This window comes from Diuraphis noxia, unplaced genomic scaffold (assembly GCF_037042655.1).
Source record: "Diuraphis noxia isolate RWA-SAM2 unplaced genomic scaffold, SU_Dnox_SAM2 contig0003, whole genome shotgun sequence".
Taxonomy (NCBI): Eukaryota; Metazoa; Arthropoda; class Insecta; order Hemiptera; family Aphididae; genus Diuraphis; species Diuraphis noxia.
Window position 1 is genome coordinate 69,176,701 of NW_028301713.1, and position 17,588 is coordinate 69,194,288.

At 27.7% G+C, this 17,588-nt stretch overlaps 1 protein-coding gene across 3 annotated transcripts; it reads left to right on the plus strand.

Moving 5' to 3' along the window:
* Window positions 1–1,332: 1,332 nt before the first annotated feature.
* Window positions 1,333–11,799, plus strand: LOC107166605 (uncharacterized). 3 transcript variants are annotated; one of them, XM_089222360.1, is made up of 4 exons: window positions 1,333–1,780; window positions 1,857–2,054; window positions 10,540–10,746; window positions 11,438–11,799. In XM_089222360.1, the coding sequence occupies exons 2-4, from the start codon at window positions 2,025–2,027 to the stop codon at window positions 11,624–11,626; spliced, it is 426 nt and encodes a 141-aa protein (XP_089078486.1). In that variant the 5' UTR covers window positions 1,333–1,780; window positions 1,857–2,024; the 3' UTR covers window positions 11,627–11,799. The 3 variants fall into 3 exon arrangements, with proteins under 3 accessions (XP_089078486.1, XP_089078487.1, XP_089078485.1); XM_089222361.1 differs by having other exon boundaries at window positions 1,333–1,694; XM_089222359.1 differs by having other exon boundaries at window positions 1,333–2,054.
* Window positions 11,800–17,588: the final 5,789 nt, after the last annotated feature.

Genomic DNA, 17,588 nt, shown 5'->3' on the forward strand with positions numbered 1-17,588 from the left:
TAGGATATATCTGAAAGTATATATTTATTAGATTTTGTTAAAAAAATAATTAAAAATTTTAATGTTTCAAGGAACTGAAATACGAAAGTGAATTTGGCTGTGGTTCTTTGACCTTTAGTATGGGGCTATATTATATTATATTAAAATGTATCAAAGTTTTTAATTTTTTTAGCGTTTCCTTCCAGAATGAATCTATTTAATAATATATGTAGGTATACTAGTGCGCCGTAAATAATAATTTAATATGAGTGGGAGGGGGTTTACCGTGTAAAAATAAATATTTTAAAATATGTTAGTAGCTTACATTTACAAATACTTTCCTTATTGTAAGGAAGGTTGCAAGTTGAAATCTTTACTACCCGCAACTCGTATTCACAGCCCTACAGGTAAATGTATAAAATTATGTCATCAATAATCTCGTTATTTTTTTCGATGATCGAAAATCACATATAATTACTCATACCGCATAAAGACCAGAATATTTGGGTGATAATTGCATCCACTGCAATGTAAAAGTGATAAAAAGAGTAAAAAAAAAAAATATTGTAATTACTTTTTGATTGAAAATTAAAAAAAAATCTCAAGTAAAAAAAATAGTTGAGCATTAAAAAAAATTATGAGAGATTACGAGGACACAATATGCGAAAATGATGTATCACTAAAGACAACGCTGATAAAATAAAATAGGTAACTTATCGTTTTAATAATTACTATTATTTACTATATGGCTATTGCGCAATTAATCCAATAACAAAAAAAAAAAATTTAATTTAAAACTTAATGTTATATCCACCCATATTATTTAATTAAAATGGCAATTTTTACGACTTTTGGGGATCAATAATTAGCCACCCTCTCGTGGTGTCCTTGGAGAAATGCTAAATAGCTATCATTATAAAAATAATACTATTTATAAAATTTAGCCTCTACCTATAGAAGGGCTCGATTTACTAGGAATACAAATTACAATGTCTGCACAGATACCAGACATGTATACATGACATTTATTGGATGAAATTTATTATAAAATTAATGTAGGTACACCTACATGAAATTTACAGGAGACAATTTATAATTTTCTCCCTTCGTTTGGAGCAATAACTTACTTTTGTCCGAATATTGTAACAATATTATTCATAGTATTACACTGACGCCATCTAGTCCTTAAATATCGTAAATTTTTATCGTATCACATACGTTGTCCCCTCCCTTGTTTCACACAACCATCCAACCACAAGGTCGACACGCCGCGTGGAGACTGCGGTGCCCGGGCTATCATGACAATATACTTGTACATGTGATACTTCATTATTACACTCGAACATAATATTATAACTTTATAACGGTCGACCTCAATAGACGATAAAACAAAGAGCCGTGTGCGGTGTGCCCGACCCGACGTGCCCGTGTTGGAGCGCCCGTCGGATGTTCACGTCGCGATATCGAAAATTCCTCGCGTCGACGTCGAATATGCTAAACATATTTTATAATATTATTATTACGATGCACATATTATTATTATTTTAATACCTCGCCGATACGACGAAACGAACGCGCGCGCATTTCGCAGAAATCGATCGTAGAGTGCCTTTACCGCTTCACCTGCGAGATGACGATTTTTCGAGTGTTATTTACATTGCGATAAAACGCGATAAAACATATTATAATACTACAGCAGACTCAAGGTTGATGAGGTGGGTGGGTAGATACCTACTCGTAAAAGCATTACACATAATAATAATATATTATATATGTATCATACGTGACGATCAATGTAGATGTTCGTAGTATCTGTATCGATATTATTATCACAGTCGTCGTCGTCGACGTGTTTGATGTTTTCGCGCTTTTTACAGATCAGCCTGGTCCGACGCCTCTGGAAAGCTATCTCGATAAACTTATACGGCTGAGTCGCATCTTTACAGTTTATCACAACAGCAAACGAATCGTATTCTATTAATATAATATTATCATATTATTATACAATTATATTTATTGTCACCGGTCCAACGTCACCCGCCAACATGTTGATACTGTTAAGGATCGCCGAAATGGTAAGGACACCCACTGGAGAATATAGTTATCGATATAAATTAATTTTAACAACATAATTCATATTTTGAAATCAACCGCTATACCTACACCTACCTATTCTATTCTACAGGGTGATTCTTTTATCAAACAACACTCATTATTTCAAAAACTATTGATTTTTTTCAATTTTTTTTTTTTTCAAAATTTTAGAACCGTCTTGTTCTAGAACTATATATTTTTTTAAATATATTCACCCTTATATTTATCAGGTTAACCATTATCAACTTTTGATTTTCAAATGATAAACTATACTTAAAATTTCATAAACTAAAAAGGCTATTTTTTCAATGAATTTTCACGTTTAAATTTTCATTTTTCGTTAATCCGTTTACAAGATATAGCCTCCCAAAGTTGGGTGGTTTTGGGTGGTGTTTGTGTGTTATAGGTGTATGTTAGGTGGTATTTACACACAAACACCATATAAGTGTAGTTTGATAAAAGAATCACCCTGTATATTAATACTATAATATCGCGTAAAAGACCGCTCAAATTTTGATTTATTCTATAAACGCGTGGAAAATCGTCCGATGACTGTTTCACGAAGTAATAATTGATTACTTAAGAGGACGCTACACTCGCATACGTTGTCTTCGTCTTACAAACGCATAACATAGCAAATTGTACGCTCAGCAGATCACGTATAGCTCCGTTAGTATAAAATTCAGAGTAAATTGACCTCTTACAAAAATTAAAGATAACATTATTATCGAGGGCATCTCGTAGGCTTTTTATTATATTTTAATTTTAAAGTGAATTATCTGTATTTTAAAATTGTAAATTGTTTGTATATCTTAAAATACACATAATTCACTTTAAAATTAAAATATAATAAAAAGCCTACGTTATGCCCTCGATAATAATGTTACCTTTAATTTTTGTAAGAAGTCAATTTACTCTAAATTTTAAACTAACGGAGCTAAATGTGATCTGCTGAGCATAAATTTTGCTATGTTACGCACTTGTAAGACGGAGACAACATATGCGGGTGTAGCGTCCTCTTAATGTATTATTGAATCACGTGTATCGGACTCAACGATGTAGAAACTGATTGGTTGGTAAAATAAATCCAAATTACAGTACACATTGTCTAAACTCTAAAATCATACGATATAATCTTAAACTGAAAAAAAAAATCAAAAATCCCGTTATTATTATTATTATTATTATTTATTTGATTAGACGTTAGGGGGTTTATATGACTTAAATTATAATTAACATTTTTTTTTTTTACTTTAAATCAAAAAAATAAGTGAATAGGTATAAGACAAATTATAAATGAATGTATAGTAATTTGGTGTACAGCGTTTTTACAGTTATGTAGTAAACATAATATTATATTCAATTTTTTTTTATAAATTTTAAATTTTTTAAATATTTTTACGCCATTTAATATTCTCAGCTGAGCATTGAATATATTAATTTTACAATGATGTTTGTTTTTCTTGTGTGAAGAATAAAGATACTTTAAAAATTGCTTTTATCATCAAGTGTGTGAGAGTGGTTTCTATAGTTAAAATTGGATCTAGTTCAAACATTGAAAAAGGAGTAAAAAGTTCACAATACTTTTAAAAATAATAGGTAAAATCATTCAAAACGTTGTTTTGAAATGTACTGCAGGTGTGCAATAACTAAGTAATAACAATTTACCGCGCTAATATAGTTTTATTGCTCTTATTTATTTTAGATTCTGAGCGGAGCGATGAATGTATTGATTTTACCATGATGTGTGTGTGTTTTTTTTTGTGTCTGTCATCACGTTTTGGGTCAGTAAAAATGCTTCGATTTTTGACTTCAGTACCTCGTTCGATCAGAAAGTGAATCTAGTTGGTACATTGGGGCGTCAGAAGTGAAAAATTCTTAATACTTTTCTAAATAATCATTTGATACAATTTGAGACAATTTTCAAAATATTTATATTTGTTTTGAGCTGTTTACTGACATTTTAATTTTTCAATTTTTTTAGTTTTTTTTTCTATAAATATCGATAAAAATGTATGTGTTCGGTAGAAAAGCTTGAAAATTCAATACAAGGCTTCTAACACATTGTAACAATAGCAGTTAAAAAATATTAAAAATACATCGGCACGATTTTTTTTTTATAAGCATTCAAATTTTGAATTTTGACAACATATTATGTAAAAATCACGAAAATTCGTAAATTATTTTATGCTAGAAATTCATAAAAAATGTTCCTTTTATATATCTAAGATTTTAAAATTAAATACAAAGCTCCTAACATATTTTTACAATAGCAATTGAAAAATAAAAGAAATAGATAGTCACAATTTTCTTTACAAGCATTCAAATTTTAATGTTGACAACATCCTTAAAAATCATGAAAATTTGCAAATTATTTTAGATAGAAATTCATAAAAGTTTTACTTTTTAAATCTAAGATTTGAAAATTTTTAATAATCTATAATAGTTTCTAGACAGGTAAACCGTCTTCGCTCAGAATCGTTTGCGTAGGTATACAATGATATAATATCATTGGATTCAAATTTAATTCCATCCATTACAGTAACCCACTTGTAACCTACTGTACAGCAGAGCGACATCCACGACTTACCCGCCTTTTTTTAGTTTTTTTAAAATATATAATCAATAATTAACAATAACCGTTTTTAAATTTTTAAATTTTTAAATTATTATTTTCATTTTATAAATGATCCTTATAATATATCCTGTTCTGAAGTAATATGATCGCTTTGCTGTAAGCGTTTTAAACCTAACGTTCTCCAAGTTATTTTTAATTTAAAATTATAATATATATATTATATACACATTTATACACATTTATACGTTTTATAATAACGAGAGGAAACGAATATTAATCGTCTCAATGCTACATTAAACATTAAAATGCATGCGAAATTGCGAATATAAATGGTTATTAAAATCTACACGATGCTTAAGACATTTTCGGAATCGTCTTGTAGCTCAATTTTCAACAGACTTTAATCTTTAATAATATAGTTGGCATACAGGCCCGGCTCAAGGGGCAGGCGGCATAGGCCCACGCCTAGGGCAGAATTTTTTAGGGACGGCATTTAACATTTTTGTAGTCAAGTTCTAATGAAATGTTTACATTTTTATTATGTTTTTATTAATTTTAGATTCTAAGCGGAGCGATGAATGTATTGACTTTACCATGATGTATGTTTTTATTTTTTTGTGTCTCATTACGTTTTGGGGCATTAAAAATGCTTCGATTTTCGACTTCAGTATTTATTAATCTAATGAATTGTTAATTTTATGTAAATAAATAAAATGAACTCAAAATTAAGACTTTTTTAGTATTGTTTATGTAATAAAAAAATTTGATGTAGTATTTACATGTAAGTGGCGACAAAACTCAAGTTTGCCTAGGTGAGTTTAAGCACTTGAGCCGGGCCTGTTGGCATATAATATTTCGTATAATATTAGACCTTCTGACGTTCGCGTTAAACCACAAATCTTAATCACGCGCACGTGCATTGCGGCGACGAAAAAATACAATAAAATAATGGGTGATAGAATGACGCAATACATAATATATTAAAATATCATATTATTTTAATTTTTTTCTTATGATATCTTTGTTATAAATGCTGTAGTAATTCACTACCGCAACGCAAATTAATGTGTTATTGTGCTGAAACAAAAACAAAAAAAAAATACAAAATAACAACAACAAAAAAACTACGTTGTAAATTCGATTTTTTTTATGCCACCGCTCATATAATATTGCAATTTATGCATTAAGATGTCTTTAATGCACTATTTTATTTTGATGAATTTGAATTTTGATTTCTGTCTTAAATTATAAATTATTTATAATTGCCTATACTACTATACTACTATATGGTACTACCCATTACTGTTGCTGAACGAAAATAACGTAATAAAATAAAATAAAATAAAAACAAATAAATATTTAATAAAACAAAATAATACTACATAATAATCCACGAAGCTTACTTATATACCTATTCTTACCTTTTACCTATTTACCTATTATACTTACCAAGTTCCAATACATTACTTTATAAATTATTTTGTTTTCGATTTATTTATAAATTTAATATTATAATATATTTTGCTATGTTCTACTTCATCTTAATAGGTGGTTTTACCATAAGAAAACTAATAATTTTTGATTCAATGTTATCTATTTAACATTATGCAAACATACTTAATTATTTTCAAAGAAAACAAAGCGTTGTTAAGTTTTGCAATAGGTATTATTTTAATGTTGTAAACTGAAAATGTGCACACGATACTCAAATATTCTGTATTTCTGTGTAGCTTTCACACATCAATCATTATATCACTAAATCACTAAATATTTATGAACCTTATATATACTTTAATATTGTTAAGTTTTGACTAAAACTATTCTCTTGGCAAAGTTACTTAGTGGATAGGTACTAGATCTACTGTATATGCGGTATCGCACCATCGCGCAAGGTCTATTTAATTTATTTTTAAATCTATACCTATGTTTAAAGATGTCAAATGTAAATTGTAACGACATTATATCTATAGTTACATCAGATTTAAAAAAGTAATTTAACACAGCTATTTTTGTTTTTAGGTAACAAAAAGTATTCTAGTTGCAACCTTTTAAGTCTTAATATCGTAACTAGTATTTAGTAATGTACTTAGTTATTTTTTTTATAGAAATTTACTCGACGGCCTATACTTAAAATCAGAAATAAATAAACAGATGAGATTGTCATAAAAACGAATATATACTTTTATTCGTTTTATTATCATTATATTAGTTATATACTATATTTTAGTGTTTATTATATCAAACATAAAAAGTTTTAAAATAGTACCTACTCCTAAAAGTATTAAAAGTGAAACCTTAGATGAAAAGAATTCAATTATTATCAGGCGAGAGAGGAAAGTAATTTTTAGTGAAAGGAGTACCTACCACCCATACAGAATTTATAAAGATATTATATTAATTGATTTTTATTAAACACTAAAAATTGTCACTTTAATAGCAACGCATAGGGAAGAAGTTTATTCGTGACTTTGCGTTTTTATTACCTACCTATTTGTTAGCACTAACCAATAATTAAGTGAAAAAAAAAAACGACAAAAGAACCCAATATTCTTTAAAACTTATAACTTTAATTGTATTTATGTCATCCAATTAATAAAAATGCTTCTTCACGGATAAAATTCATCTCTATGCGTAGTGGAATTTCGTAATTAAACTTTGAATACAGAGGGTGTAAAGTTGTTGCGCGCGAAAACAGTTTTTGTTATGTTGCGCTTTAGTAAAACGAAATCAACTCATGACGGTAACAGTATAACGTCCTCTAAGTTAAGATCATATTCGTTCACAATATCTTCATCTATAATTAATTGAATATTTTTTTTGTTTCATCATACGGTATATATACATTGATTTTTAAATAAAAAAAGAGCCAATACATATTGGATGACTAATTTATTAATCTAGCTGACCCAAATGTATAATTGCCTAAACATGCTAGTGTTATGAGTTGGTAAACAATGATAAACAAGTCAATCAGGAACAGTAGCATACTATAGGATGCCGATTTTATGAGGATGCCAATATTGTCGGTGCACTATTTGCACGTTGTCTTTTTCACGATGTTTTTATTTTAAAGCTATGTGTAATGAAAGAGATTTTGAATTCAAATATTTTATATACTTTAACATACATACAAATATCAAAAATAATTCAACATACAAATTACACAGATCATTTTATTAGTTTTAAGATTAATAATAGACCAATAATTAAGTATTAACTCTAATACTAAATACGAGAGCTATAAATAACGCGCACGGACGCGGTTCTGCTGAACTCAAATTTTCGATATTACGCATAGGTCAAACAGAGAAAATAAAAAGTACAGTGATTTTAATTAATATAATTGTTTGTTAATTCTTTTTTTTGTTAACTTTTAATTTATACATTCTTAACGATTTAATTTATGCAACTCCGGTTAATTTTTTCAGTATTTTATAACTATTTGATATTAGCACAAGTAATCTGTTGTTTTTGATCGCTACGTTATTAATTTTTTTATCGCCACCTTGCATTTTCGTCTTTATATTAATTTTATTTTTTTCGTTGTAGGAATATTAATACATTATTACATAAATTAGTAAATGTTTGAACAAAACTGCACGAAGAATCCTTCAAAATGACCTTTAACTTATTAAAATCAGATATCAGTTAAGAATAGAATAGACTATCCTGCATACCAAATACCTAAGTATTTCATATTTTCGTGGAGTTAATACATATCCGTTTTTTTAATATTACTCTGTAAATATGTCAATCTACAAAAAGAAATATTCTCATTATAAATTATAAAAATAATTTATATCAATGGACTTATTTGATTAATTATGTATTTGATTTATCTATCGATATACCTATTAATGTATTAACAAATCGTTTAAATATGTTAAATGTTTAACACTTAAGGATATTTAAACGTATAGTCATAGTCCATAGATTTTTAAATGTTTAATAATTTTCTTATTGTTCTATTGTAACTGTTGTATAGCCACTACTCACAAGTCACAACAATACATGCTTATTGGAATAATAAATATTTTATAATATAAACCCTTCACTGTTCACACGTTACAAACATAACACGTAGGTATCCTGACCAATGGTGCACTGAAATTATAAATTAATACTTATACATATTTATCATACGATGACGAACATAATATTAACACAGACCTATCTACAAACAACGGTTGCCATGTATAAGTCTAATATTTTTACGTGACATTGTACCAATATACAATGGTATACCTGAAGATATAGCATTCCGTTTTGCACAAAAACTGTTAAGCAAAACATATACATAATATTGCTGTTGTATAAAAATATAACTATGTACATGAAAAAAAAGAGTAACACGATTGAGTACTTTTTACCTGAAAAAACACAACACGACTGCGCAGTTTTTACCTTTTCATAATTGATCAAACACAACTAGATTGTGTAAAATAAATATTTTATAATGTAGGATTTAAAGAAAATAACAATAATAAAATCGAAATAATAATAATTTAATACGTTTACCAAGTAGGAAATATTGATATACCTAGTAGGTCACACAAAAATACAAATTATAATTTATAAGTTTATAAATTAAGTTCATGCAGTTCAAAAAATTTCCCAACATTTTTAATAATGTAATACTATAGTCAAAAACAAATAATAATAATAAATAATATTATACATCACAATGACAAGTCTTACAACTTTTTAGCACAAAAACGAGGTCCTAATGTCAGTAAATAATTATTAAACGACATTTTTATATTTTTTCCACGTATAATTAAAAATGTAATATTTTCTTCTTGTTCTTTACGAGGTTTGTTAATATTTTGTTTTTTTATGCTATATATTTTTAAATAAGATTCGCTTTGAAAATTTAATAAAATTTGTATAACTTGGTGAATAGGTGCGTGAGATATATAAAACTGCGCATTATAGTGGCTATGGAAAGATTCTGTCCCATTGGTCGTTTTTGTGCCTCTGTTGAAGGTTCAGTTACCCATAAATTCGGCGAAAAAGTGACATCAGATGATATGTAATTGTTCAGTATATGTATAGTATATAATCAGCAAATTCAAAATTATCAGAGCTATTTTTGATTAAATAAGCAAAAACATCTTCTACGTATTCTGAAGGTAAAAATCCAAGTGCAAAAAATGGTTATGAACCAAATACCTAGTTCAGATTTTGAATTATAGTTTTTTAATAAATAACCGTCACTTTGAATTTTCCTGAACCAAGATTATTAATATAGGTATTATTAACCAAGGTATTAATAACAAGGTATAAATAAATAAAATAATTTTTATGCCCAATCATGTTGTGTTTGTTCAAATATAAAAAGGTAAGAAGTGGGCAATTATGTTGCACCGTGAAAAATTAAGCGAACAAAAATCCGTCATTTGCGTTTTTGTTTTTTAATTATTTTATACGGGATAGGTACTGCATAAATATGTGAATTTACAGTGAAATATTAAAAAAGTATTATCAAACTACTTATTTTAATATAAATATAATATTATTTTAACCATGGTGTATTGATATATTTTTATATGATTAAACATATTTTTAAAGAGTATTATAACTTGTAAGTAGTATAAATAAAATCAATTCAGTATTAAATTTTAATCATATTTGTATTTATCTTTTCGCCAATATATTTATATTTGATCACATTCATTTACACATTTTGGTCTGCTCTTTTTCAGTATAAATCCAATTCTCTAGTACATTTCACTCACATAATCTCCGTTATAAAACTTCTTTGCATTTTGAAACTTACTATTTGTAATTTAAAGTTTTTAAAATAAAAAATATGGAAGGTACTAAATACATAAAATATTCTTTTTTCAAAAATAGAAAAATTATAATTAATTATGATTTATTTTCAGCTGATACCAATTATGATATCCATTTGTATGATGGGATTCAAAAATAAAAATGTTTCTGATTATATCAAGATACTCCAACTACAAAACCATGACTCACACTGGTTTTTCAAAATTGTTTTCACCCAAGTTTCAATTTATGTAAGTTTGTTTTTTACCATGCTTGTCATATGTGGACTATTGATAAAAGAACAAATTCCTAAGAAATTGGTGAGTAAAACAATTATTTTAGAATTGTATTTAGTTTACAATTAAGCTAGTAGATATAAAATAAGTATACAATGTAACTATGCAGGGCCGTATTTAGGGGGGAGCTACAAGGTACTGTTGCCCCGGGTGGCTAATTTTTTTATAATTTAAATTTGTATTTTGTATAATGATTAATGAGGCGTATTTTTTTTGTTACCCCTTGGTGTCAAATTCCTAAATACGGCCCTGGCTATAGGTCTATTGCCGATAAATAATAAATATTAGATGAATATACAATATTCATGAGAACGTCAGTGCCTATTATTATTATATAATATACTTGTATCAATATTATTACATATTCTAATCAATTGTTAAAATAATTAAAGGTAATATAAATATAAAAATAAATATTTTTTAAAAGTACTCTGTTATAGTTTATGATACAAAAAGTAGATAGGTAAATTTCCTTAATGATCTATTTGATACGAATACGACTATCAAGAGAATCTGAAAGTTTTGAAAACATTTCATCTTCATATACATATAATCAAAATTTTTTTTTAAATATACAAAAATGATTGCCGTTAATTTTTATGAATTATTTTTTTTTTGAAAAACGCGTTTTATCTTGTGAATTATTTAATTAATTAATGATTATGTATATTATATTATGTTATAATTTTATTTTACATATTGTGATACTCTGCAGGTTCTCATTGGCTCAATCGTACAAGTACTTTTATGTATTGTATCTTCATATTTTCTATTGCAATTTCATAAAGATATGGGCAAGTTTGAACTAGTCTTATGTTCGTCAGCATTCGGATTTAATGGCTTGTTGTTTACAATTGATGCTATAATAATGTTTCAACAAATTGTGTTTTCACGTCCACGGTAAATTTTAATCCCAGTATTATCCTATATTTTTATTATTTATGTATACCATATATTATTATCATACATTATACCTACATATTTGTTTTTTTTTTCTTTAAGTATAATGTAATAATTATTTTTATATTATATGCATATTATATAAATAAATCAAAATTTGAATACCTAAGTAAAGTATTCATCGACGTTTTAAAATTATTTACCTACCTAATAGTGTATCTACCCTAATACAATCTATTGTAATGTGGGCTCGTATTTAATGTCTAGTCACACTTCGTCGGTTTTAAAATATAAAAACATAAAACTCCTATCGGATAAATATAGTACAAACTACAAAGTAGGAGTATCGCAGTGTGAGTTATTTTTTATAATTTTTTATAATTTATTCTAATACTTATTGTCTTGTTTCTATTCATAATGCATTAATGCCACTCTAACATATTATATACATGTATTACATATTCATCACATATTTATGCAGAAAATACATATACAAATAGGCAAATAGCCTAACTTCGACACATATGTCTTATGAATTTATATCTAAAAGCGCCGTATAAAAATATATTATACTGATAGTATTGTTATACATTTATGATTCATTTTTTCATAAACTTCAGAGTTAAATCTTGTCACGTTCCTATCATTATTATGTATTTATGTTGTAAACTTGTGCTCCAGTTTGCTGTATCTACTTAGTACTTGCGCAACAGTTAGCATCCAAAGGGTTAGGTTAGTATTCAGGGAGAGGGTGAAAAAATGAAACTAGATTCTAAAATCTATTATTCAGTTCGACCATAAGATTATTGCTGCACTAGTTATGTGATGATCATTAAGAAAAAGCCTAAATGGTATTAAGTATATTTTCATTAAATATGAAATAAAAATAATTAGTAGAGATGTTACGAACTGTTCGATTTTCGAACCGAACCGAACCGAACCAAATATCTAATAGTTCCGTTCGATAATCGAACCAGAGAAATAAAAATAAAAGTCAATGGAGTAACGGCTAAAATTATAAATTATTATTAAATAATTAATAGATTAATATTAGTTGTTTAATGTTTGCTTGTTTTAAATATTGATGTTTTTCGCTTTTTCTTATTCTTATCAGTTATCATCATATTAATAATTAAAAATCTCATGCATAATAATTATTAACTATTAAAATATTTAAAGTATTTAAGTAAATAGTTGTAAAATCTTTATTCAATAATTCTGAGGTATGGTGGCTAAATGATAAATAAATAAATATTAAATATTAAATAAAATAATATCCAATTTAACTTTTAATGTTCGGTTCGAGTTCGATAAAATATTTGAAGAGTTCGGTTCGGTTCGGGTTCGATTAAAAGTGTGTAGGTTCGGATCTGTTCGAGTTCGTTAATTTAAAGAAAAGTTCGGTTCGGGTTCGGTTCAACCTTAAATATTATGGTTCGTAACATCTCTAATAATTAGGTTATGGATTATGAATTCAAAGCATATAATTATAATTATTTTTTTATACTTCATTATTGTCTAGAGTTCACCCTTGTCCCCTCCAAATGGGAGCCCTTGCTTAGGTAATACGTACGTATGACCGTATTTATATAAAAGTACTTGACCAATTTGTTTTTAATAGGATAAAAAATTTTGGTTACTATAACAGCATTTCAAAATAAAAAACCAGTTTACAATTTTAAAATGATCATAGTTCGCTTTAAAATTAAACTTTAAAAAAATATTTTGAGATTCACTTGTCAATCTCAATAATCTTAATTCTAAATTTGATAATATGTTAGTACTTATGTCTTATAGTTCATTTTAATATTAAACATAACCCTTTAATAAAGCTAAATGGATTATTCACAACATACAATTTGATATATTATACATTATTTCGGAAGACGGCATATAGTAGGTAGATTGGCAGAGTGGCGAGTGATACGGGGTTACCACGCAAAATGTTTGTCCACTACTCCGCTTGTCTAAACTTTAAATACATATAACTCATAAACTACTCGTTCTAAATTCGATTTTTATGAATCAAAATACTTAGAAAAATATTCTGCTTTGGAATATGAAATTAAAACTCTGTCATTCAAAAAAGTAAAAAATTTAAAAAATGATAAGGATAAAAAATATTAATTATAATTTAAAAATTATATTTTTTAATAAAAACGTTGATTTTTTAGCAACTGGAAACCAAGTAAAAAAATATTTTGAAAAAAGTAAATAATTTTCGAGATAATTAGTGTACCCACTTAAAAGAAACACTGTATAATTTTTGTACAGCGTTTCAGAATGGATCAAGAGTACGCTACATCTGTATGTGTGTCTCCTTCTTACAAGTGCGTAACATAGCACATTTTATGTCCAGAAGATCACGTTTAGATCCGTTAGTTTAAAATTTAGTGTGAATTGACCTCTCATAAAAATTAAAGGTTACATTATTATCTAGGGCTTCTCATAGGTTTTTTTATTATATTTTAATTTTAAACCGAGTTATGAGTATTTTCAGATATAGAAACAATTTACAATTTTAAAATACTCATAACTCGGTTTAAAATTAAAATATAATAAAAAACCTATGAGAAGCCCTAGATAATAATGTTACCTTTAATTTCTATGAGAGGTCAATTCACACTAAATTTTAAACTAACGGATCTAAACGTGATCTTCTGGACATAAAATGTGCCATGTTACGCACTTGTAAGAAGGAGACAACACATACGGGTGTAGCGTCCTCTTAACCATGAATATAAGTCGTAGGTATATGTGACACATATGCTATGTACACTATCATTGTGTTTGGTGTACCATGTACCTAATTGTTTAAAACTACCAATAAAACATCATAAATGCTTAAGGTGGACGGGTGAATATAGCCTCGTATATATGACCCGACGATCGCTAAGTAGACTCCAGACTGCAGTCTACAAAATCAAATACTATATACACGATAAAAGGGGACTTTCAATACTAAAATATTAAAGAAAAAAATCGTTATCATCACCTCCTGATATTTCATATAATTTGCGTACACTTTGCATAATATATCTAAGAAATATTTGTTATATTTGTTCTTTATTATAATATTACGTCTTAAATAATATTTAGCTAAATTGTTAATATAAATCTAAAGGAGTAAAATAGGCAACTATTATAACAATTTCGAGGATAATAATATTGTAATGGTGGCTTGGTGAGGCGCGGTCGTACGCTCATTCTGCGGAAACGCACTGAGCGTAAGTACCGGCCGCAGTTGCTAGCTCCCGGATGGGTGACCATCCGGGATTTTTAGCAACATACCTTTGCCACACATACACAAACACGTGTTACAACCCTACCCACTTAAAAACTTACTGACAAATATACAAAATAACCCCACCCGTACCACCCCACACCCAATGGCCTATGTTGCCGCGGGTTCCCCTTAGAAAAAAAAAAATATTGTAATGATGTTATATTATACCTAATTATGATACACGAAATATAATTACATATCCAAATTTATTCGTGGTATGATCTAAGGTAATATTTTGATAAGAAGTTGTACGTGATGCTCTGATGTCAGTCGTGTGGTGCATTTATTGCGTTTATATAAATAGAAGGTTAGATCATGTTGGATGGGGAATAAATACCAGGCGCGGGTTAAATAATAAAATGAATAATAATACAATAATAAAATACCGTATAATTTAAACCAATTACTACTCGAAACTATAAATGGTAGCGAAATTGCGAAATTAAAAATGAATCAAAAACAATAGTTGTACTTATTCGATTTGAAAAATTACAAAATATATAATATTATAAAATATAAATATTGTGTTTTTCTAAAAATTTAAATACTTAATTAATTATGCAATTGTTGATGAATTATAAAAATCGTCTTGTTTAGACTTCTTCCAATGTTGTTTTCAAAATACGATATAATTGACTACTCTAAAAACAGATTGATTATGAAAAAATTAACAAACCAAGAATATAAGTAAAAATCTGTACATTTTTTCAGCCATTAGGTGCTTCTTTACTATAATATACTATAATTAAAAAAAACTTTAAAAATGCTTGGAATGAATTGTGCTGTTACAGTCTGCGAAAATAATAAATTTAAATTAAAAAAAGTGGTAAAGATTTATTTTTCTTTACATTCCCCAAAGATAGAAGAAAAAATTGGATGATTAAATTTAAAAGAGCCGATCAATTTAATTCTGATACATCTAACAGTTTGGTATGCTCTGAATATTTTACAAAGGATGATTTTGAATTTAACTATAAAATACAAATGGTTGGTGGTCTAACAAGGAAAAAATTTCAAAATTGTAGTAAGTCAAAAGCAATATTGATTATACTACCAACTAAGATTCACCAAGCTGCAATTAGCATGCAAATATTTAAAATGTTGAAAATTTAAAATATTATACATAAAGACCAAATCATTTTTGAGATATTTATATTACTTAAACATAATTGTGTTTAAGCTGTAGATATGACTAATGATTTTTTCAATTTATTGACAACATAGCGAGTTTAAAATTGACGGCAACAAAATCCATCATCGGCGCGCCGTCGCCCAGGATATCAAGTACCTAGGTACTCGCCTGAAATTTTTGTAATTTTTTTCGATTATTTTAATTTAATTTTATAGATATATTTAAATATAAATATCGTATCGGATTGCCTACCTAGGTGGCAAACTTAAATGTAAATCGATTTTCACTTAAGAGTTGAGGTGACTGACTTCTAGACTTCTAGACACATATAGACACCAATTTCGAATTTACCTTTTTTTTTGCATACGAAAAAACACCAAACATGCGACGGGGGACCGGGACCGTACTATTCCATTTTTGGTTCATTATTCCATCCGGTTCCATGGGCAATGTAAGATTTTCAGACACTGAAACTTGAATTTCAAACAGTCCAAGAAAAAAAAAATAACACAGAATTAATTTAGTTGTGGTTCAGCGAGTCCAAACCTTCGTAACGAGATTGGCCTTATCACAAATCCTTATCACCTTCTCAAATGTTTGTTTATTAACTAACTCGTAACTGTCACAACAAGATCAACTTAGCGACTTTTACAATATGAAAAATGTCAACTACAATACTAAATGTCTACATTGACGTCTCCAGCATGCACCAATCACCATCAATTCAAAACTTGTCTCACGAGTTTCATATAGCAACTAATAGACATAATATAGTGTATACATAGATTAAGTTATATAATATTACAGAATATTCTGTTTTTGCCTGCTATTATCCAAGTACCATAAATATAAACATATACATCTCATACAAGTACGTATTATTATTGTCGTCGTTCTTGTTTAAAATTAACAAATATCCAAAAAACAAGTAATATTCATCGTCTATTTCTAGATTCGTGCCATTCAGCTCCATCAATACTGGCCAGCAGAAGTGTTTTCGGTTTTGATTGCATTCACCGAAATAAAATTCTTTGAAACTGTAATCCTTCCATCTGCCATGTTGAACACAATTACTGTCGTACAAGACAGACTTAGAACAAAAATGACTACACCAGAATCAAAACGAATAAAGTGAGATTTCTAACAGTTATGTCCGAGGTTATATTGTGCAATGGTTGGTGGTAATGAAAGGCACTGGCTGATACATATATATTTTTCTTAAACACTAAGTATATATAATACAGCATAATATAATAATATAATCTTTTAATTTACCTAGGTACAAAATCTATAATTGTATGTTGATCAACTAAAAAATTAATACTCAGGATAGTAGGATACCGACTAATTCAACTGTAAGAAGTAATTATTCTAAAATTAATATATCAAATTAATCTAGTGTTGGCAAAATTGATTTGAGACTTAGATAAATTAGGTATCTACTTGGTAAAAAAAGTGTATTTATATGTAAATTACCATTATCAGTTAAAACCTCTATTTCGAGGAAGTTGAAGGTTAATTATTGATTACTTTTATTACTTTTATTAC

Coding starts and splice junctions, on each gene's coding strand:
- LOC107166605 (XM_089222359.1), top strand. CDS start 2,025: ATGTTGATACTGTTAAGGATCGCCGAAATG. Junction 2,055..10,539: donor TGTTAAGGATCGCCGAAATG/GTAAGGACACCC, acceptor ATTTATTTTCAG/CTGATACCAATTATGATATC. Junction 10,747..11,437: donor AACAAATTCCTAAGAAATTG/GTGAGTAAAACA, acceptor GATACTCTGCAG/GTTCTCATTGGCTCAATCGT.